The sequence below is a fragment of the Danio rerio genome, chromosome 7 (assembly GCF_049306965.1).
Source record: "Danio rerio strain Tuebingen ecotype United States chromosome 7, GRCz12tu, whole genome shotgun sequence".
Classification (NCBI taxonomy): Eukaryota; Metazoa; Chordata; class Actinopteri; order Cypriniformes; family Danionidae; genus Danio; species Danio rerio.
Window position 1 is genome coordinate 24,360,009 of NC_133182.1, and position 23,636 is coordinate 24,383,644.

Consider the following 23,636-nt stretch of genomic DNA (forward strand, 5'->3'; position numbering starts at 1 on the left):
ATAACTGTAAATGTAATATATTAAGTTAAAAAATAAAACTTTTATTTATTAAATGTTTACAATGCAAATCCAATTAGATCCCATTATTTGGTAAACAAAGCAAGTCTCTCATAATACATCTACTAAATAACAGAAAATATCACTTTACAAACTGTAAACAAATCATGAACAATTTTATTTTTGGCAATAATATTACTGAATTAATTTAAAAACTGAATAAATATAATTTCCACAAGTACATAAATAGACTCAATGATGGGCTAAAAATCCTTCTCAGACTGGGTTGTTGCAAACTTTTAAAGGGATGGTTCACTTTGAAAAGGCATATTCTGCCATGAAACCCGAAACCCATGAGTAGGGCCAGACAGAATCTGCTGACATTTTTTGCTATTTCTGCTGAGAATTTTATTTAAAAATCTGCAGATTTATTTGAAATGATTTAAGGAGTATCATTACTTAAAACCATATATGAAATCAAAAAATAATACCTTTTTAATTTTTATTTAACGTTTACAATGCAAATTCAATTAGATCCACTTATCAGGTCTCTCATTTAATATATCTACTACAAGACAGAAAATATTTTGTCACAAACTGTATTGTGAATAAATCATATGAACATTTTCATACGTCAATAATAGTACTGAAATTCAATATGCATTTACACACTTTACACAAGTAAATAAATAGACTCAATGACGAGTCTAAAAACAAGATAACCTTGCTTATCATATTGGATTAGTGTCATTCAAAATATAACCTTAATTACCCGATTCATTAATGATTTACATGTTGTTATTCGCGTAATTTGTCTAGTTCACAATGACTTGGCATATACTAAATATAAATTAATATAACAATAAATATTTTTCATACCAAAATGTAAAAGTGCAGAAAAATAATGACCAGTAATTAAATGTTTAAATTTATCTCTGGTAAAAAAAAAAAAAAAATGTATATGCTTACAATATTCAAAAAAGCATAATTTCATTCCAAGTTGTGCAAAATGAGACACTCGTTTAGAAAGAACATTTATTGTAAATCAAAATTAACACCACAACATGGAAACATTGTTATTAATGAAGAATTGCTGACACAAACAGCATGATTGCTGTTACAGTATAGGATGCAAATCATTGAAGTGCTTCACATCAAACTTTAACAATGGCCTTCCCGATGTTGTCCCCCTTCAGCATCCCCATGAACGCAACGGGCATGTTTTCAAAGCCAACAGTGACATGTTCCTTACACTTCAGCTTTCCCTGTAGACCATCAAATTAAGAAAAACTGCATCAATACCAATACATTACACTTTTTTTTTTGGAAAAACATATCATTTTGGGTGATGCAGTGGTGCAGTAGGTTGTGCTTTTGCCTCACAGCAAGAATGTCGCTGGTTCGAGCCTCGGCAGTTTGCATGTTCTCCCCGTGTTCATGTGGGTGTCCTCCGGTTTCCCCCACAAGTTTAAAGACATGCAGTATAGGTGAATAGGGTAGGCTAAATTGTTCGTAGTGTATGAGTGTGTGAATGAGCATGTATGGGTGTTTCCTAGTGATGGGTTCCAGCTGGAAGGGCATCCATTGCGTAAAACATGTGCTAGATAAGTTGGCGGTTCATTCCGCTGTGGCCACCCCAAATTATTAAAAGGACTAAGCCGAAAAGAAATTAAATCATTTTAGTAAGATTAAGTATTGTACAGTATTAAAAGGGATGGTTCCTCTAAAGAATGTTGGAAATTGGCAACCAACTTCAATCATGTTTTTTCGCATTATAGTTTTTAACATTCTTCAAAATATCTTCTTTTGTGCTTAACAAGAAAAGCTGATTGTAATAATTGGAACCACTTTAAAGTGAGCACATTTTATGTTGAAAATCGAACTAGTACGGAAACCAAGCTTTCTGTCATACCTCCTGCATCCAGGTCAGCAAGCGCTTCAGAGACTCCTCGTTTTTATGTTCCCATCTGCCCACCAAGAAACCCTCCATTTTCAGCTGCTTTACAATCATGGTCATCTGTTGATAGGGTCCTAAAAAAGGATTCATGCTATCATTAATCAATCTGTCATGTCCAAGTTTATGCTTCACTAATGGTGACTAAACAGTTTCGGTTTGGTCATAAAGGTCATTCAAAGCAGCAAGCGGATTACACACATAAGAAACACAAACCTGTTTGTGGGGTGGAGTCATTATACAGCGATATCGCTCCACACACAGCAATACGCCCCAAATCCTTCATCTGCGGAATTGCGACACTCGAAAAATGGCCGCCCACCTAGAAACCAAACCAGTAAAGAATCAGTTCAGTTCATTATTGTCAATGTGCAAACAGTTTAAAAGAGCTACCCACAGTAAATGTACTCAAAAAAGTTTTAATAACTAAAACAGCGAATGACAGCTAGATTAAGATTATAGGTATCGTTGTTTTAGAATTAGTTTCACAAAACGTATGAACCTGCTAGTAGGTAGGGTTACACAATAATAGGAAAATATGATATGGAATATTGTTGTTGAGTATTGCGATATTGATATGTCTTGCGATGTAACATGTCCTTAGAGAAATGCTATGTCTATTAACCATTTAAAAATATATATTTTATTTATGCGATTATCATACTAAAATAAACAGGTATAGGATGTTTTTCCGATCACATTACATGCATAAATAAACCTATGCATGAAACACACAAATGTTAACAATTTCATTTATTGCACCCTTTTCACAAGCCTGTTATGATGCGTTTAACAGTCATCAGCATCTTAAAACCAAAAAAAGTGTTTAATATTTCGATATTTTTAAAAACGTGTGAACATTTATATGTATTCATGTATGCATTATATCATCTTTGCTTCAAATTAAAAAAAATGAATTCCCGCTTGTGCGAGGCGTTTTTAATGTAGTGTATGGGACAGTGAATGACGTTATTTTTCATGCTATATTTTCCTTTTCCTTTTTCGAAATTCTTTATAACATCTTCGTGGAGTTTTTCTTTTATTAGTTGAGCAAATAAGATTGAAAAAAAAAACGTTCAGATTGCTTTAAGTTTTTCTAACTATGACGACTTCCGCTACTGAGAAACCTAGAAATGAGAATTCTATTATCGCGATATTGATCATTTTTTTAAATATTGTGCAGCTCTACCTGCTAGTATCATTAAATTCTTACGTTCTCAAAGTAGCAGTCGTATCCTTCAGGTGAAGCGTTCTTCAGTGCTTCCTCCAGTGAGGGGACGGTCTTGTAGTTGAAGGCCTGGTCAAAGCCCAGCTCTTTCAGATATGCCACCTTGTCATCACCTCCTGCTGAACCCACAACCTTGCAGCCTTTAAGTTTGGCAATCTGACCCACCACAGAGCCCACCGCCCCTGCAGCTGCATTCACTAGTAGGGTTTCTCCTGGTTTGATGGCACATACCTCCTCTAAACCATAGAGTGCAGTCAGCCTGAGGAGCAAAATAATGCTTCTTTTTTAATGCTATCATTATAAGCCTGACATTAAATGTTAATTGTGTATTATTCCCACCAACTTAAACACTTCAGGCCCACATTAAATCTGCAGGCATAGAAATCTGCATATTTACGCCAATTTTTAGCCCATTATTGAGTCTATGTATTAACTTGTGTAAATGCTTGTAATGTTATATTTATTCAGTTTTTTTATTAATTTCACTAATATTATTGTAATAGTAATAATAATAGTAATATTAATATGTTTATATGATTTATTTACAATACAGTTTGTAAAGTAATATTCTCTGTCTTTTATAAGATTTATTATATGAGAGACTTGCTGTGTTTACCAAATAAATGAATCTAATTGGATTTGCATTGCAAACATTAAATAAAAGTTTTTATTAGTAACTAAATAGTTTTTAGTTATGATACTCCTAAAATTATTCAACAAATAAATCTGCAGATTTTTTCTAAATTCTCTGCAGAAATGTGCAGATTCTGTCTGGCCCAACTCATAAGGTTTTATGACACACTTCACATAACTCAACCTGTTTTAAATGGCACATGCAGGATTCAGAAAACCATTCTGCTACCGGACAGCAACATTTCATAAGTGTGGGAGCTTTTCATCATAAAAAAAGAGAGGACTTCAGAATTGCATTTTTTTTTTGTTTTCTTGGAGTTGAAGAAAGAGCAATGCCCCATTCACAGATCTTATGAGTTGATTCTGTTAAAAAATGTGATCAAACTTTTTTTTTTTGTTAGTCCTAATACCAAAGCACATAATTTTAGGAGTTTAATTTTTAATTATGTATAATTTCCCCCTCAAAATTATAGTCTGTTCACAGCATGAACAATAGCTATAACTTAATGCCCAGATCTCGCCCTGACATCCTTGCCAGTCTTGCCTGTTTGTTTCATGTCTGAGCTTTCATAGCTTTGAGTTTGTTTGTGTCGGCTATGTGCTCCTCTCATCTCGCCTCCTCAGTTTTAATCAACATGCCTTCTTGTTGTTTTCTTTATAATTGTGCTTACCTTGTCTTTGTGTGTTCTGAACCCTTTCTACTGTGCTTTTCGTTTTTTTTTCTGTGCGCACAATCCTCTCACTTGTGTCTAATAGAAATTGCCTAGTCAAATATTTCCAGTTTTCTTTTTTTCTTCTATGTTTAGATAACTATTATTTGCTACTTTTTCAGTCTATAGTTCTTTATTTTCTAGTTTTTTCTTTTAACATTTTGTATTTTTGCCCTTTTTATTTATCTTGTTTTATTTTCTGTGTCTGCTGTCCTGCTTTTCAGTTTATTTCATTCCTTCATTCATTCATTTTCTTTTCGGCTTAGTTCCTTTATCATTCCGGGTTCGCCAAAGCAGAATGAACCGCCAACTTATCCAGCACATTTTACGCGGCGGATGCCCTTTCAGCCACAACCCATCTCAGGGAAACATCCACACACACTCACACACTACAGAAAATTTAGTCTACCAAATTCAGCTGTACAGCATGTCTTTGGACTGTGGGGAAAACCAGAGCACCCGGAGGAAACCCACGCGAACGCAGAAAGATTTCAGTTTATTTATTCTAGATATTTTTCATCTTTTTCATCTAGCATCCAACTTTCTGCTACCATTTTAAAATTTCTAGAATTTTATTTACTTTTTGTTTGCTTTGGGTTTACTTTTTTTTTACCTTGTTACCTGGTGTCTGTTTTCTTTGGTATCTCATTGTCTTTTGCAGACTTTCTAAATCTGTATTCCTTCGCACCCTGTGCAAAAACTTAATATTCTGCTTATTAAACGTTGGCAAACAAACATCTGCTTTTTTGTTTACTCCCGTAGTAAGGAAAAAAAATGTTTGGATACAATCAATGTTCAACAACTGAATGATATTCATGCTGGTTTGGAATAACTTGAGGGTAAGTGATTTTTTTATGTGTATCCCAATAACTTATGCAATTTTTTTGTAAGAAATAACATGCTCCATTTGCATGCTCCATAGTGATTTACATGTGTTTAACCTTTCCAGAACTATTTGTAAAAGAAAGAGTGGCTTTGAAAGAAGCAGCGCGTGAACTTTACCCGGGCATGCCGATGGCTCCGAGAGCATGTGAGAGGGAGACATCATGAGGCCAGTCATCCAAGATTTTAGTGAGATCACTCCCATCTGACAAGGTATGTGTTCGCCAACCAGATCGACCAACCACATGGCAGCCCACAGGGAATGAGGGATTATTACTTTTAATCACCCTACAGTCAAAATATAAGAAAGACAACTTGCATGACAAACAATACAAACTGATTTTATTCAAAGCTCTTAAAGTGGGCATTTACTAAACACAAACTTGTCTAACTGGTTTCTTAAAGTATGTGTAGTTTAAACAGGCACTACTTTGATCACGGAGCCAGTTCTTGGTCTGTTTATTATCAGGTACCCTGACTAACAGTCATCAACTCTAAATAAATCACAGATGCTTTCTTTTTTTAATGATCACCAGACTGTGATCTTTTAAACGGAGTGGAAAAACCATTTGTTTTGCAATTTTAATGAAAGGGATTTAACGTGATAAATCTGCTTGTAAGTGACAGAATGGTTATTTCTCTTACTTGGCAACCTGAGTTCCAATCATCACGTCTTCTGCTTTCATACGAAAACTGCTGAATGGCCTAGAAAAAATAGATTTAGGAGAAATAATCATTAATGCATTAACAAGACATATTTTATGTGAGTTTATAGTTCAAGAAATAATAAATATCTGATTATTTTTCCAGAAAGCTTTATTTTCTTATTTACAAAGTCTATGTTGCATCTTAATTTAAATAGGTTCAGACACTTTTGTAGTGACCCCTGATAAAGCAGGGACTGAGTAAGATATTTTTAGAGTTAAACAAGTTAAACAAAAAAAAAAATACAGAGAAAGATGTTTATTTTTAGCAGTGCAAAAAAAAACATGTAGCAGTAAGGAATTTGAGATTTTCTGCTCAGATTAAACACCCTGGATTATCAAACGATGACTTCACTGAGGTCAAGTTGGTTTTATATTCACACAATTGGACTTTTTTACTTTATAATTTACTTTAAGAAAGGTATTGTTTGCAAATTCTAAGTCGTGAAATCATATTAGCAGCCAATGACTATCAAAGTACAACACTGTTCACAGTCAATTAAATAGTGCTAATGTTGTTTTCAAGTCATGCTTGCATGAGATTTCAGACCAAATATTAAAAGTTCCATGGTAAGCAATATAGGGACCATGCCACAAGTTGTCACTGAACGAATATGAGAATATAAAACCAACTTTACCTCATGATTACCTGTAATTTCATTTCAGCAGGCAGTAATTTAGGAAATGCAGATGTTAACGCACCTGCAGCAGAGCACTTTACTTTTTAAAACTCACCTCATGTAAGGATCCACACTAAGAAAAAGGGCCTCCAGAAGAACCTCTGAACAACAAGAACAATTAGTTCTCCAAAGTGCAAGCATGAAGGGCATGATATCTGAAGATCACAAACCTCCATTTGCTGGCTCAGACAGCTGCTCAACTTTCAGCTCAAAGTCGGAGTCTTTGGGAAAGCCATCAAAATGCTGCTTCAGGACCCAGATTTTGGCTTGAGCCATGACTCTTTTTTTGCAGAAACTGTAAAAACAAAAAATATATATATTTAATGAATATGTGCATGCAGAAAGTAAAAGGGAAGTAACGTTATTACCCAGACAGCACACATACGTTGGGCCGACGTCGTGCCGATTTTCAAAACTCCATCGGTGCGATGTCGCTCAGGGAGCGTTTGCTAATTGGCAAAATGTCGCCGCGACGTCGGCAAATGATCGGAAACGCTGTCCGGCCGACGTTAGGACGACGCAACCGGAAATACCGGCCGCTCCGCGGAGGCGCTGTTCTCAGGCGTTTTGCTCATACTTATGGACCACTAGCTGCAGCAGCTGCTTATTTATAATAAACACGACACACCACTCTCAATAACAGTTGAAGATTTATTAATATTTTTCACAAACATACAAATAGATTAACATACTTTTATCACACATAACCATGTTTTACCACGTTTAAAACAAAACCAACAAGTTGTACTATAACCATGGCTGAACTAATGTGCAACTAAGATTTTAAATACAAAGTCCATTGCAGCATTTACATTAAGACCATATGAATATTTACAAGTGCTTCAAAACATGTCCACTAAGGTGACTATAGTTTACTATAGTAAAATCACAAATAACTTGTGTAAGCACATGTTATAATGCTTATAATTTCTTAAATAGTGTTAAAGAAAATGCATGTTTCCAAGACTATAATCTTAAAATACAAGATAATACCAGTCATGTGTTCAGTATCCAAAAGACTTTCTTCAGGGAGTTACAATAATAAAAGAGGACACAAACACAAAATAAATACCAAGCAAACAATATTTACAGTAGTAAATAAAATCATACAAATTAAAATAATTTGATAAAATCTTATTAAAGTCTGTAGTCAATTTTTTTTACAATTTTTTTATAAATAGCATTCAACAATTTGCAATCTCCTCTGAACTAATAACACATCAATAATATAAAATAACAATACTTCTCAGAGATAACCAGTTTTTTTTAAGCAAACTCTAATGCACGAAACAAAACAGATTTTGTCATATATATATATATATATATAAAATCCCTTAATTTCTGTTTAACGGAAATATTTTTTAACACATTTCTAATCACAATAGTTTTAAGAACTCATTTCTAATAACTGATTAAATAATATTTGACTAGATATTCTTCAAGACACTTCTATACAGCTTAAAGTGACATTTAAAGACTGAAGTTATTATGAGCCAAGTTATTGTATATCGGTGGTTTGTTTTGTAGACAGTCGAAAAAAATTGCTTAAAGGGGCTAATAATATTGACCTTAAAATGTTTTTTTTTAAAAATTCAAAACTGTTTTTATTCTAGCCGAAATAAAAGAAATAAGACTCTCTCCAGAAGAAAACATCATATTTTCTTGCTCTGACATATATATATATATATTTATTTATATATATATATATATATATATATATATATATATATATATATATATATATATATATATATATATATATATATATATATATAAAACTGGTTGTAAATTGTGTACAATGTTCCAAGAAAACAGACAAAATTAAAAGAAATAACCTGTCATTTTGTTTTGTTTTATCTTGTGGAATGTTGCTTACACATAAAAGGGGATATATAGGTGGAATAATAAGTGTGTCGCCATCCTCTAAATTGTTCTTGTATGTTGTCTTCATCTTTAGTCTTCACAAGTGAGGCTGGCCCAAACCGGGACTGCAGTAGCCAAATCTAATCCTTGTAGTGGGAACCCTTAAATAAAGCAAGAAACCAAAAGGAGAAAGATTAGCATTGCAGCAGTTCATATTACCACAAATATATATTATTTGTTTCATGACATATAACTGGAGTATGTGTTATGCAAGTGCCTAGCTAAAATGTGTAATTTAATTTAAACTTAAAGAGTGTGTCTGAGCACTAATTTTCAGAAAAGCCATTTGAAAGTTAAATTCCTTGTGAAATCATAATGAATGTTTTTTTTTTGGTTTTTAGTATCATTGTGTTAGTATAAATGTGTATCTAAATATATGTCAAATCTTCAGATACCACATTACATGCAAAATAAACTAAGTTTCGTCAACTAAAATGTCACACTGTACACTACATTTAATATATCATAGCTAGGGCCAGGAGGAATCTGCGGATGTTTTTTGCTATTTCTGCTGAAAATTTTGGTGGAAGTCTGCGGATTTCTGCGGAATTATTTTGGGAGTATCATAACTAAAACCTTAATATATGAAATAAAAAATAATATATTTTTAAGTTTTATTTAATGTTTAAAATGCTAATCCAATTAGATTCACTTTATTTGGTAAATAAAGCAAGTTTTTCATGTAACATATCTAGTAAGACAGAAAATATTACTGTACAAACTGCATTGTACATAAATCAGATGAACATTTTCACATTAGTCAATAATATTACTGAAATTAATAAAAAAGCTGAATAAATATAGATTTACACACATTTACTCAAGTAAATAAACAGAATTAATGATAGGCTAAACATCTGCGGAGTTCTGCGAAAAATCCGGGTGAGCCTAATCATTGCTTTATTTCTGCTACAAAAAGGTTTTTCAGCAAACAACTTCTATTATATGTAGGCTATAGAGGATATAAAAAGAAATGATATATTCAACTCTCTAATTAAATGCACCTTATGCAGCTAATCAGGTCTTTTAGGCTTATTTGAAAACTTAAATGACATGTTGACCACAGTTGAACAACGCTCAGTGAGAATACTTTTTTGCACAAATTCTTTTTGTTCTAAAGAAACATGTCTGATTGCTAGCAATCATCAAAGAGCAAACTTTTTTTTTCAAATAAATACTATGCTTTTAAAAATAAACTTTTCATACATCAAGAATACTAAAAATATGTTTATTTAAAATGTTTTATATATAAAAAAACAGCTTGAGGAGAGAATCAGTACATTGGAATACTATTTTTTCAGAAGGATCATGTGACACTATTAATTATATACATTGTATTAAATTCACAGTATTACTGCTTGACTGTATTAATTAAATAAAGCTGACACTATCAGAAGAGAATTTACCATACCAACCTAAAAGCTTTAAACAGTGGTGTATGTTTAAGATGTTACTTACTAGTCCTATTGTACTTTGGAGAGGTTGTCTGACAGGAGGATCCCTTCAACTCAGCAGAATTCTCAGCAGACCATCAGCGTACACCAATCTAAGAATAAAATAAGCAATTTGTTAAAAACCAAAAATATATATTTTATATTTCCAGGTTTATAGGAAAGAAGAAAGCTAAAGCAGATTTAAAATATAGAAAAAAATAAAACCTATTGACAATTTAATGACACAACATACCCTAAACTAAGCACACTCAAATGGTTAATTTTAACTGTTAAGGATTCATTCATTCATTTTCTTTTGGGCTTAGTCCCTTTATTAATCTGGGGTCACCACAGCGGAATGAAAGGCCAACTTAGCCAGCCTATGTTTTACGCAGCGGATGCCCTTCCAGCAACAACCAATACACACTCATTCACACACACTTATACACTATGGTCAATTTTAGCATACCCAATTCACCTATGTCTTTGGACTTGGGAAAACCGGAGCACCCGGAGGAAACCCACGCCAACACGGGGAGAGCATGCAAACTTCACACAGAAACGCCAACTGACCCAGCCGAAGCTTGAAGCAGCAACCTTCTTGCTGTGAGGCAAACGTGCTACCCTCTGCGCCACCGTGCTGCCCTGTTAAGGAATCAGATTAATATAAATGAATTGACATGTTTATTTAGTGTCTGACACATTAAATATTGCATTTTTAAATATTGTTTCATTATAAGATTTATTTCAGAATTAACTATAGAACCTGGATATATCGTCACATTTTCATGCACAGCAGCATTTCCAAGAACATAGAAAAACAGAATATAGGCCAACTGAAAAAAAAATAAATTAAAAAATTCTGAGGGTATAATCTTGGATAAAAATATCACAGTTTCACAGTATTGTGATTACTGCTCTGAAATGTGTTTTTTTTTATCTCTGTGTAAAAAACAGCTACTTTTTCCCCATTGAACACAATATGTTTTGTTTTAAGAAACATTTAAAATATTTTGTAACAGTAAACGTGCCAGGCTAAATAATAATTTAATAAAATAGTACTATCTTCATTAGACTCAAAAACACTGATTTCTTGTGAAGGCATAATAAGCTATTTGTTTTTCAGATGTTTGCTGAATCGTGAGCTGACCAGTAGCTTTTGATGTGGAGGGTCTTTTGCTGCTGTAAATAATGTTGGACTATTTTTTTAAGTCTTTGATAACGCGCTAAAAACCATATACAATGCATCCGGAAAGTATTGATACTTTACTTTTTCCACATTTTTAATGTTTCAGTCTTATTTCAAAATGGATTAAATTCATTAATTTCCTCAAAATTCTACACACAATCCCCATAATGTGTGTTGACCCGATTTTAGTTAATCATTTACAAGTCAATATTGCCTATATGGATTGTAATTTAAAAAAAAATTAACATGTAAAATTGCAGTGTTAATTGCAATGCCATCAAACATTTTAGACGCACCAGTGCAAAAAGCTAGTCTAGAGCACTTGGAATGCTGGTGTAGTTCTAGTTAAATTCAGTTCAGTTAAAGCTGTATATGCAACAGGTCTCAAGTAGAGGATATAGTATTTAACTAATCTTAACAACTAAACATTTACGAGTCTGTAATAGCCAGCTCATGTACTACAATGTAACAGATACTGTATATTGCCACCTTGATACTTAAGCTTTCTTTAAAATATTTTGTGTTCAACCGATTAATTAATTCTTTCATTTAATTTTTTCAGTGCAATAGTATAGCTTACACTGGTGTATTTGTATGGACCCCCCAAAATAGCGGAGGCCACTTTCTGGGCACCCAAGTATAAACTTCTAGCCTAGCCACTATGAACTACCTGTCTGTCCTGCTCCAGAACTCTTTGTCGGCTGCTTGTATGTCTGGATACAGCTGCACAAGTCTTTTAACACTGACAAATACAGCCTCTGCACATCCTCACAACCAGGAGAACAGAATGATCAGGAGGACCTGAAAAATATAACCAACTGAAATCAGTTGAAATGTATTTTGTCTTGTGATGATGGCACAAAAATAAATTATTTTTCACAAAGGATGTGCTGTTACCTATGAAACATTCTATAATGAATGATCTTTTTGATCCTGTTTCCTTTATGTCATTCACATAGTACACTTCAAAAAGTATGGTATTTTTACAACAATGAAACTGCAAACAACGTAACTATAAGGGGGTAAGCAGTGAGCATCTTTTATTATAAGCAATTTACTGAATACTTTGTCACTGGTATTACCTAAAAACCAAACGTCCCAAGTTTGGCTCATAGCTGTCCACACATCTGCCCAGTAGCTTGTGGTAATACTGAAGACACTGATCAGCTGGTCCAACTGAGTTTGGAGTTGAACTGCAATCAGGCATCCAATACTGCAAAAAAAAGAGAAACTCACTTTGGGTTAACAAATAATGTAATCCCACACATTTCAAGTAATTGTGCAGTTAATTCTCTTAAAATGAAGGAATGAATTCTCTTATTGAATTTTCTGAGAGCTTATGAATATATTTTGTCTTCCCAAAATAGCATGTACTGAAACACAAAATTATATAAATATAAATTAATAAGAGCGTGACGTGGTGGCACAATAGGTAGTGCTGTCGCCTTACAGCAAGGATGCTGACTCGAGCCGCAGCTGGATCTGCAGGCATTTCTGTGTGTAGTTTGCAAATTCTCTCTGCGTTTGCGTGGGTTTTCTCTGGGTGCTCCGGTTTTGCCTACAAGTCCAAAGACATGGGGTACAGGTGAATTGGGTAGGCTAAATTGTCTGTAGTGTATGAGTGAGAACAAGCGTATATGGTTGTTTCCCAGTGATGGCTTGCAGCTGGAAGGGCATCCACTGCGTAAAACATATGCTGGATAAGTTGACAGTTCATTCCGCTGTGGTTACCCCAGATTAATAAAAAGACTAAGCAGAAAAGAAAATGAATGAATGAATGAATGAGATTAATAAGAGTTAAACTGATCTGTTAACATGTCTGTCAGGAGCTGATCTACCTGTTGTCAAACTGATGAAAATGTTTTCTCAATTTACTTTAACATTTTTGTGTTTGTTTATGTTTTTATAACTTGCAGCCATTGTTAAATTTAAAAGTATTTTAAACATGCATGGACATCTAAATGCATATAGGGCACATATCTCAAAACATTATGAAATATTTACAGATAAATCAATTTTGAATTAAAATGTATATTTATTTTCAGACTTGCATCTCCCTGATCTTTTTAAAAGAACGGCCCCTCGTTTGCTCATCACTGTTTGACAAGTGTCTGGCAGTCAGTCAAAAATATACTTACATATAAAGATGTTCATCAGCAACACGGCACTTAGGTTAAACTTAGACCTCCTTTTCAGTTGATGTGGAAAACAAAAGCAAAAGAAAGAAAAAACAAAACGACTGAATACAAGTTGCATATCATGCCTGTACAAATCAAAATTTATTCATTTAGGGCTTAAATTGACTTGTTTGAGGATGAGTTAAGGTGTAAGGGATGGGTAAACAGTGTAAATATACATGTAATTCATAGCTATGATGTAAAGCTAAATTTTCAGCATCATTACTCAAGTCTTCAGTGTCACTTGATCTTTCAGAAATCTTTTTTTAAGATGTTGATTTAGTGCTTGAGGTTGAACTAATATAATGGTGATTATCAAATGGTGCTGATTTGCTGCTCAAGAAACATTTCGGATTGCTATCAATGCTAAAAACAGATGTGATGACAAATAATTTAGTGTAAACTTTTTTCTAAGATTTAATAAATCAATTAATCATAAAAAATTAAACAAAATGAAAATCACAAATATTACTTCATTAGCAGCAAATCTATATATTTACTAAGTTCTGAAGAATCATGTGATGTGAAATTTAATACCACTCACATGTTTCAATGTCAAAACTTTCTTAAAACAACTGCAATAAAGACAAGTAACAGATGCATAATATATAGACATGTAACATGTGCATAATGATGTGCAATGGAAATTCATATGAATTAATCCTCTGCTTAAAGTTACCTGTCTTTCCTGCATCTCTGTGATCAGCTCCCTTCAGAAATGTAGGAATCTTGTGTTATATTTTCTGTAGCAGGAGGTTATTCTCTCACTCCTGAAACCACAGAACACTTTTTTACTTAACATTTAGTTTAAGATACCATGAAATATCAAAACACGATTGAACTTTTGATTCACGGTCCTTTACAGTACAATGCGTATTTTAGACTACGTTACATATGGAGTGCATTCAATAAAACATTGACAAAACCTCTCATCTACACATAAAGAATAAATAAAAGCCAAAACTTTAACAAACAAGTTTAACAAGAGCTAACATTAAGTAAGTTAACGTAATATTACCCCGACGCTAACGTTACCAGTGCTAATATGCTAACGGACTTTTACGAAGACTTACCACTCTTATATAACATAATATTCAACTGAATATTCATCAATTGCCAATAATAAATGTGTGAGGAACAGTTTTATGTAGTATTTGCTTTGTTTTAGGGACTAAACTTACCTGAAAACAGTCAAAACGGCAGCTTGAGAGAAGTCGTGTTGTGTCTTTCAGGTGGTGTCGTGTCGTGTTGTAGCTTTGTTTCCCATAGCAACATCCCCTCAGCTCCAGTGTTGGAAGCAAGACGCGCGCGCGCACATTAAAGTCTTGAAGTATTGCATTTATAAACATGATCACTCCATAGACAATTTAAATAATAACCTTGTATTTTAAATCTTGAATTTAAAATGTATTTAGCAGTTTTATATACGCTATTATCTTTAAGACGAGCTTTATAGCCTACTAAACTGTTACAAAACAAACACTTTATTTGTGCATCAGATTCACTGTCAAAAATAAATAACCAATAAATATAAATGCAAGGATATATAAAACAAAGATGTCACTCTGTAAAAAGGTGTTTATTTTAATTAAACAGCCGAAATGCAGAACATACTTGATTTTTACACTGGGAAAAATGTATTAGAAAAAGCCACAATAAAAAAAAGCAAACAGCAGTTAACACCAGAAAAAAACAACGTTTTCATTATTAAAGCATAACAATAAAACTTTTTATATTTTAATGAATTGAAATCATGTATTGTAGGCATTTTGGTCAGTTTTACTGCATTAATGTAGGCTATTTAAAGCTGGACCGACCGACGCAGTTCACATGATGCATGTCGCGTTTGTCTAATTTATTATGCACGCAAAAACTTACTTGTAAACCAAATATGTTGCCGGATTCTTTCATGGGCATGAGAGATCAAGTGCTTATGAAGTGCTTCGTCGGCCTCTGGTCGTTAACCGACGCAGAGCCGACGTTTGTTGAGCTGGAACAATAGAACACACGACCGAACGATCATGCGTATGTTTGGCCGACCATATACCGATGTTAGAATTAAAGGGGCCGACGTGTTGACCTTCGGCCGACGTCGGCCCAACGTATGTGTGCTGTCTGGGTAGGGATTTACAAAATCACAGATTCCCAAACAACGCTAATGTTTTGCTTTCAACTACAAAAAATCTAAACATTATGTAGCAGAAAGAATTATAGCCATCATAATTTAACATCGATATCCTATTATACGTACCCGTTTAATGCTGCGCACACGACCACTTCAGTTCTGTTCTTCTTGGGTTGCGCGCACACACATACGGTAGCAAAAATGTTTAAGCCCCTCCCACAAACCGTCAACCTGATTGGCTGACTCTCAAACAGCTGACTATTTGTAGTTATGTGATTGGCCGACAGCATTTGTCAATCACCTTCAACGATAAACTTTCTGAATTGTTTTTACTGACGTCCAATTTTGTATATATTTTTATACAATCATACGCTTTATTATAATATAATTCCAAGTTTAATGAGAAAAAAATAAGTGTTTGAAATCATTTATTTGTCGAGGAACCACTTCATGTCACGTGACGAAGGCAAGCGCGGGCATTTCGGAAGTGACAAGCGAGGCAGATTGAGTGTCTCATGAAAACAATTCTGTTTTCCGAGGTAGGTATATTTATTATTATAAATATTATCATTATTATTATTATAAGCTGTTTTGTGAAGTACATATCACATCCAGCTTTTGAAAAATTGAATTTGAAAGTAACAAGTTGCCACAGCTTTTAATGTAGCAGCGGATGCGCTCAGATAATCGTCAACAGTTCTTGAAATTCAAATCAATTTACCGTTAACTTGTTCTTATGACATTCTGCCTTTAAAATGAAAGCCTATTTGACTTTACGTTAGCTGTTGGAGTCTTTTTCATAACCGAGTCGTGTTTAAATTTTCTGGCTAACTTGGTGACAAACTGATCAATGAGTCTTGTAAATTACCGTCCATTATAACTTCTTGTCATGATGAGAGTGTTCTTCTCAAAAATAGTTTGAATAGCACTATTTGATGGTTTTTTGTGGAGCCTAACAGTATTCATGTAACTTACAGAAATGTATTAACAAAAAAAAGTCATGGAATTTTGACATGGCATTTTCCAGTCCTAAAATTTCAGAAAAACGATATCTGTATACTTGAATATAGGTTAGCATTTTTTGAATCAATTTTACATTGATATAAAAATAAGCTGAAACTAAATAGATTGTTGTGTGGTCTACAAAATGCTGTTATAAATTTTAACACGTATTGTTTTTTTATGTAGACATTGTATGAAACATTAGGCCATAAAAATCTACTTGAAAGTCTTGGATAAGTCAAGGTAGTTTTTGTAGTAAAATAGTGTATGAACCCTGTAATAATATATAAACCCTTAACGATATATAGGCTGTTCAAGTGTTGTGAGACTATATACTCTTATTTCAGTAGTTTTTTAGCACAGAAAAAAAGCAGATAACACCATTTTTTCTTAGTTTTTTAATGTAAAAATGATTTAATTTGTATAATTACAAACATGAAAGCTAGTCTTTGATGTATAATTAGCTTTAGAAACAGTATATTTTTTTCTTTTAAGTTTTAAGAGAAAAATTAGCTTAATTTTTTTTTTTTTTTTATTGACACCAGCTGTCAGGCTGTGTTTGAAATCCTGTAGGCCCACCTGAAATCAGCGAGCGCAGAATTCCACAGATTTTTGCCCATCATTAATTCTGTTTATTTACTTGAGTAAATGTGTGTAAATCTATATTTATTCAGTTTTTTAAATAATTTCAGGAATACTATTGACTAATGTGAAAATGTTCATCTGATTTATGTACAATGCAGTTTGTACAGTAATATTTTCTGTCTTTTACTAGATATATTATATTACAAATTTTTTTTTTTTTTACCAAATAAAGTGGATCTAATTGGATTTGCATTTTAAACATTAGATAAAAGTTAAAAATATATAATTTTTTTATTTCACATGTAAAGGTTTTAGTTATGATACTCCCAAAATAATTCTGCAGAAATCCGCAGATTTTTACCAAAATTCTCAGCAGAAATAGCAAAAAACATCCGCAGATTCCGTCTGGCCCTACCTGTAAGATTCGGAAGTGCACATCCAATAGACACTGAGAGAATTTATGAATGGGAGTGAAGCATATATATAGAATAAAATAACACAACTGATGTGGAATGGTCATGTAATAAGGACAACCTGGCAGATGGACTACTTCACTCACTCACTACTGTTATAATTTGTGTCTGTGTGGGTTTTATGTTACAGCTTACAGCAAAGGTGTCAAACTCATTTATGGGTAACTTCAACATTATAACTGCCGTAAAAGTAACAAATAAATAAATGTAAAATAGATGTTACTTCTCTGGGTTATTTTAATATAAATAACTTTATCAGGTTAAGAAACCCACATTACTTTAATTAAATAGCAAAGGCAAATATAATTAAACACAAGTCACTACCTTTCTCCAAAACACTGACATATTTCAGAGGAGCAGAACTATGGAACGACAAATAATTAGCTAGACATGTTTTATGGGAGATGTAGTTTATAGTCAATACAGGTCCCACTCAGTTTCTGGAGGACCACAACTTTGGACTGTTTAGCTTTAACACCAATAAAACACACATGATTAAACTAATTCTAAGTTCATCAGGCTTGTTTGAAACTCACAGGCCTCCAGAAACTGAATTTGACACCCATAAAATCCTTATTATTATGCTAGGTTCACACCATAAACAATCCACAGTATCACTTGCTCTAGATTGCTCATTGGTTGCTTTTTATGTGAATTTTCAACGCTTGAGTTGAATATCTTGAACTTGGACGTCACATTGGCTTTGTATGTAATCTACTATCTACTAGGATAAATTACTAAGTTTGCATTTGATTTGAATCATGCTCTTGCAGGTCACATAAAATTGTATGGCAGGCTGGTTTTGGCCCACAGTCTTTAAGTTTGACACATGCAGTACATCATGTAACACAGACCTTAACTGGGCCTTCTCTTTGTGAATACATAGAATCATTTGAGCCTGCTATAAATGTTTTTGACCATCTGCTTTAGGGTAACAAACTATCTCTGAAGTGTGAGCCACAACCACATAAGCAGCCATGCTGGACGGGGCTCAGTTTATTGAGGCGTTGTCACGGTTGGGTTACCCACGGGCTTCAATGCTGAAATGTTCAGAGTTTGACTGGTTATTTGACACAGCACCAGATAACCTGCACCTTTTACGCATTGTCTGCAACCGCCTGAAACGCTGCAATGTTTTAGCACCAGAAGAATTGCAAGCGTACAAGTCACTACAAGAGTCTGGGAAACCAATTTTAGATGAGGCCACACTGGCTGAGCTGCTTAAAACCTGTTTGCCCGCGGATGGGGGTTTCGGGTCACAGAGCTGTTCTTCACTGGGGGGAGAAGGAACTGTTACAATTGAGGAACTTGAGACAGAACTTCAAGCCCTCCGTAAGGAAAAGCAGCTAAAACAACGCAGACTCAACAAGCTGCAAATGCAAGCAGCCAGCTGGGGTGCAAACTCCTCTCTGTCCCAAATGCTGCTGCAGGAAGGAGACAATAAAGTAAAGGATGCCAACTCTGCCCTAGCAGCCGAAAATGCATACACCAATTCAGCTCTAGACAACCTGTCAAAGGAGACCACCAAACTGGCTGGCTTTTTCCAAAGTGATCTTTCTAATTCCCTAAGGAGCAAAGATGGTGCCTCTCCATCTTTAGGTCTTCAATCAGGGAGCCCAGTGCTCTTCTCTCAGTGTCCTCTAGAGCCTTTCCTCCATCAACAGGAGCAATTTACCAAAACTCTGGCTTCATACACACAGCGTCAATTCTTTCAGGGAATCTCTGACTTAATGGAGACCTCGACTTTCAGTCGCTCCCAGATGACCAATCTGAGCTGTTGCAGTGAGAATGGGAAAGAGGTGGATGAAGAACTAGTGGAGCTTAGGAAGAAGGAGATGGCACAACTGCAGTGGGCATTTATAGTGGCTCAATACCAGGTGGTGAAAGAGAAAGCTGAAGAGAATGGTGACAAGACAGCAAAAGAGTGGCTTATCCAGCGATTGAACAGCAGCTCAGAGGTAAATACTTTGTTCAGATTATATTATATTATATTATATTATATTACATCAGTGTGTTGAATGATGACTATATAGTGGCAAAGTATTTATTTGCAATAATAAAATAATCTTTATACTATTTTATGTAATGTTCATATTGAAATTATGAAGGAGCTTTTTTCATTGGGTTTTCATTAGTAATCACATTTTTGTCTGTATTTTTATAGCATACTATACGTTGTTATTTTCATTCTGACATTCATTTTGAGACTTTCGATTTAAAACTGAGGCAAAAACGGCATAATATTTTTATCTTCCAAGGTTGTGTTAAAATGTAAAAAAATACTGTAAAAAAAAAGTTTACATCAGTAAATCTAAATGTTTCTCATTTTCATTATTTTCTCCTTGTAGGCTGTGCACTACTCGCCGATGAGCAGACTTGAGCCTGACCTACGCTCTGAGATCACATCAGTTCAGTTTGAAATTCAATCTCTTTTGTTAGACCCAGTCCGCTCTGCATTACGAGACTGTGCACGTCTTCTTAACATCCCTGTGGTGCGTGGTGATCTCGCTCTTCAGGTAGCCAGGCAAAATTACCTCGCTTCCAGACAGACTGAGGTTCGTGACCAGCTTCTCCATCAAAAAGCCTTTTTTGAACTTTTACGTCTGGCCCAGGATGCAGAGCTTCTGAGAGGAAAGAGGGTGATGGGGCAAATTAATGACATTGTGGAGAGGCTGGAGGGAGCAACACAAGATGCTACTCAAAGAGAAAACACTTTGACACAATCTCACTTGACTGAAGACCCCTTCCTTGGTGCTAATGCTAATCAACAGGTCATCAGCTCCAAGGACACAGCCTTTACCAGGTAACCTGACTGTGAATGAAGAGAGTTTTAACTTAACAATTTGTACCATGTAATGTAGGTTTAGTTGGTAATACACATGTACCATTTACTGCATTTATCCCTCAGGTTGCTCCAGATGCTTGAGTTGGGAAAAGCATCCACAAACAGAGAGGATCCATTTCAAACTTACAGTAAGCTGGAAACTGCAGCCTCCAAACTACAAGAGGATTTGATCACTGTACAAGAGGCTTTGGATGGAGCAAGACAAGAGCAGGCTTATACTGGAGCTCGATTAGAACGTGACCGAGATGCACTTGACCAAGTGGCGTACTCGGACATTGTGCAGCCTCTCCTGAGGCCGCAGGTATGTGCTACAGCCACACCTGCACTGGAGCTCTGCCCACATGCACAGGTATGTCTTTCTTTTTTCTCAACCTCACCGCCGTCATCGCTCGTGAATCCCAAAAAAATGTGAGCATATTGATTTGTCATTCTTATTGGTGACACAAATGAGTTCTCCTGCACATAATTATTTGGTGGTGGATTTTTGTTTTCATCTGCTTGTTTTTATTGATTGGTGAGATTCAGAGTTGTCTGGGGCTTTGGTTTTACTTGTTACTGTAACACCTCACAGTACAACATATTTTATTTATACTGATGTATACTTGGTGTTGAGCGACTTTAGATCGTTTTATGTTATCAAAGTCAAGTCGATTTTGACTTGTTGCTGGTGATGTCATTAGTAAAACACAACATGCAAATGTTTTGCAACATGCCACACTTTATATGTAAAATATATATGTGAAATATATACACGTGCTGTAACAGCTCATAACACATTACAAAAATAATGAAACCTTACCAGTGACTAATTTTAATGCAAAACATATGGATTGTCATCCCTTTAGTTAAGCACTTGGGCTAATTCAACTGCCAAATAAACACAGACAACACATTGATCACTGCACGTTCTAGTAAGAATGTAACAATAGGCAATATTTTAGTGCAGAAGTAATGCATACATCTTACAGATTTCTTTACAATTTAAAATGGTATCTTTGGATATGTGTTTTTGCTAGAGATACTGTCCTAAAATAATGTAAAAAAAATTAAAAAAACAGTATAACAGAAAAAACTGCCAGTTTTAAAACCTTGACTTTTTCTAACCGCAGTATATCTTGAAAACATTTATCGTCCCATACCTAGTCTGCTCACACAGAAATCTGCAGATTTCCCCAGATTTTTTGCCCATCATTCAGTCTATTGTGTGTAAATGTATATTTATTCACTTTTGAAATTAATTTCAGTAATATTATTGACTAATATGAAAATGTGTGATTAATTTATAATACAGTTTGTAAAGTCATATTGTCAGTCTATTCGTAGATATATGAGAGACTTGCTTTGTTTACTAAACATAATTACAGTGGATCTAATTGGATTTGCATTGTAAATAACATTTTTTTTTTAACTTTTATTTATTAAGTTATGATAGTTTTTAGTTATGATATTCCCAAAATCATTTAGCATAAATACACAATTGTTTTACAAAATTCTGTGCAGAAATAGCAAAATGTCCGCAGATTGTATGGCTCTAGTTATGATGCTGAGCCTATTACAATGTCAGAGACTTGCTCTGACGCATATTTTACTAATATGATAGTTTACGCTAGAAAGCTGCTCAACATCTTGTTTTTGTTTTTCGTGGTTACTGGCTCATCTTGGTTATCAGACGTCTCCTCGATGCACATCTTCACTGCGTTCACTGGGGATCTAAAGCAAAGCTGCCATGTAGTTCATGTCAAACCAGGTGATCTTGTCTGTGCAACTAGTCGACATCAATTGAAAGGCATCACTGGAGAGCAATAAAGTCGACTAGTCTATGTAACCCATTATGTATAGTTATCTATGAACACGTTTATTCTGATAGTACCTTTTAGAGGCTTCCAACAAAGTTAGTTCAGAACCTATATTTAAATCACAATTCCTCTTAAACATTTTCAGGTTTTTGATGCAGTGTTATTTGCTTTTGAGTATTTGCCACATGCACTAATGTAATCTAAATGTTTCTGCAACTCTTATTCATTTTTCATTTAAAACTGATTTACCATTATTTTATTGTAGTCCTATATATCAATTTCATTCATCAGTGGCATTTGTTGTTCACCTCTCTGTACTTGAATGCACAGACATTTGTCAATATTCTTAGGAACTTAAATGCAGATTTTAGAATGCTACAACATTTACAACAGATCACAGATAATGCAAGTTATATATAGTTCTAACTCTTTCCTGCCTTTTGACTTTGGCAAACACCTTTCCACCACATACACTGTCTCTTACATTTGCCCTTTAAGTTTAGTAAAATTCCTGTCATGCTTCATGCCTTGGTGTCTCTCTGACTTTCTTATCCGGTCTTTCTGTTTAGGAGCTCACAATAGTTGTTGATGAACTGGAGGTCAAGCAGAAGACCCTGTATATGCTTCTTCAGGAGATAGTTGGGGACTTGAAAACCAAACGCGGAAGGCTTGAACGCAGTGCCACCCTGCGGAGAGAGAGGGAACTGTATGTCTATTTTCATCTGGACCCAAGATTACTCAACAGAGCAGTAAGAGATATAGAGGCTCAAGCAGGGGTTATGTAGAATCAAATCTCATTTCTCCACTCCAACCAACATGTACAGCTTCCTGCACAAATTATATAACTGAGAAATCAATGCCCTGTTGGTTAGGCCTCACCATTGTTGCTTCTGTAGGTCTCGTATGTAGATCTGTATTATCTGCTGTTCTTTAGGTATGTTAACAAATTTGTATTCAGTACCTAGATTTACATTAATCTGCAATTGTACTTTAACAGATGTTCCATAATTTGTATAAATCATGTTGTTAGTTTATTTGGTGATTAACAGATGTATCCTTGTTAATAAATATTTGTTATCTCAGCAAGTCTTTGAGCAAGTCTTTTTTTTTGTGTATTTCTGACAGTTTTTATAAATGAAGGTGTTTTGCTTCAGCACTTTCTGCCTTATTGTTTTGTCTTATTGAAAATACCAGCTGTCTATCTACTGTAGATTGTATTTTCATAGATCTGAGTTGACTGATGTGGAACAATGTATTTCTACTGCTGTTACGTATGTTGACTATGTCAGATTTCATCCAA

The 23,636-nt window shown here is 34.4% G+C and overlaps 3 protein-coding genes across 3 annotated transcripts in view; 2 read left to right on the forward strand and 1 right to left on the reverse strand.

Annotated features, from left to right (window-relative positions):
• Positions 1 to 1,023: 1,023 nt before the first annotated feature.
• On the reverse strand, positions 1,024 to 15,824 carry ptgr1.1 (prostaglandin reductase 1, tandem duplicate 1). Its single transcript, NM_001008651.1, is given in 9 exon segments — positions 1,024 to 1,262; positions 1,910 to 2,028; positions 2,168 to 2,273; positions 3,165 to 3,438; positions 5,525 to 5,692; positions 6,050 to 6,109; positions 6,844 to 6,889; positions 6,959 to 7,083; positions 15,762 to 15,824. Coding segments are annotated over 8 exon segments (990 nt in total). The 5' UTR covers positions 7,065 to 7,083; positions 15,762 to 15,824; the 3' UTR covers positions 1,024 to 1,151.
• A 285-nt stretch (positions 15,825 to 16,109) lies between these two features.
• On the forward strand, positions 16,110 to 23,422 carry haus3 (HAUS augmin-like complex, subunit 3). The gene is made up of 5 exons (NM_001077171.2): positions 16,110 to 16,174; positions 18,626 to 19,653; positions 20,044 to 20,498; positions 20,604 to 20,841; positions 22,906 to 23,422. The coding sequence occupies exons 2-5, from the start codon at positions 18,673 to 18,675 to the stop codon at positions 23,119 to 23,121; spliced, it is 1,890 nt and encodes a 629-aa protein (NP_001070639.1). The 5' UTR covers positions 16,110 to 16,174; positions 18,626 to 18,672; the 3' UTR covers positions 23,122 to 23,422.
• Positions 16,122 to 23,636, forward strand: part of poln (polymerase (DNA directed) nu) — a 62,693-nt gene continuing 55,178 nt past the window's right edge. The window contains 1 exon segment of the mRNA NM_001100026.1: positions 16,122 to 16,174. The gene's annotated coding sequence lies outside the window, so the exon portion shown is untranslated.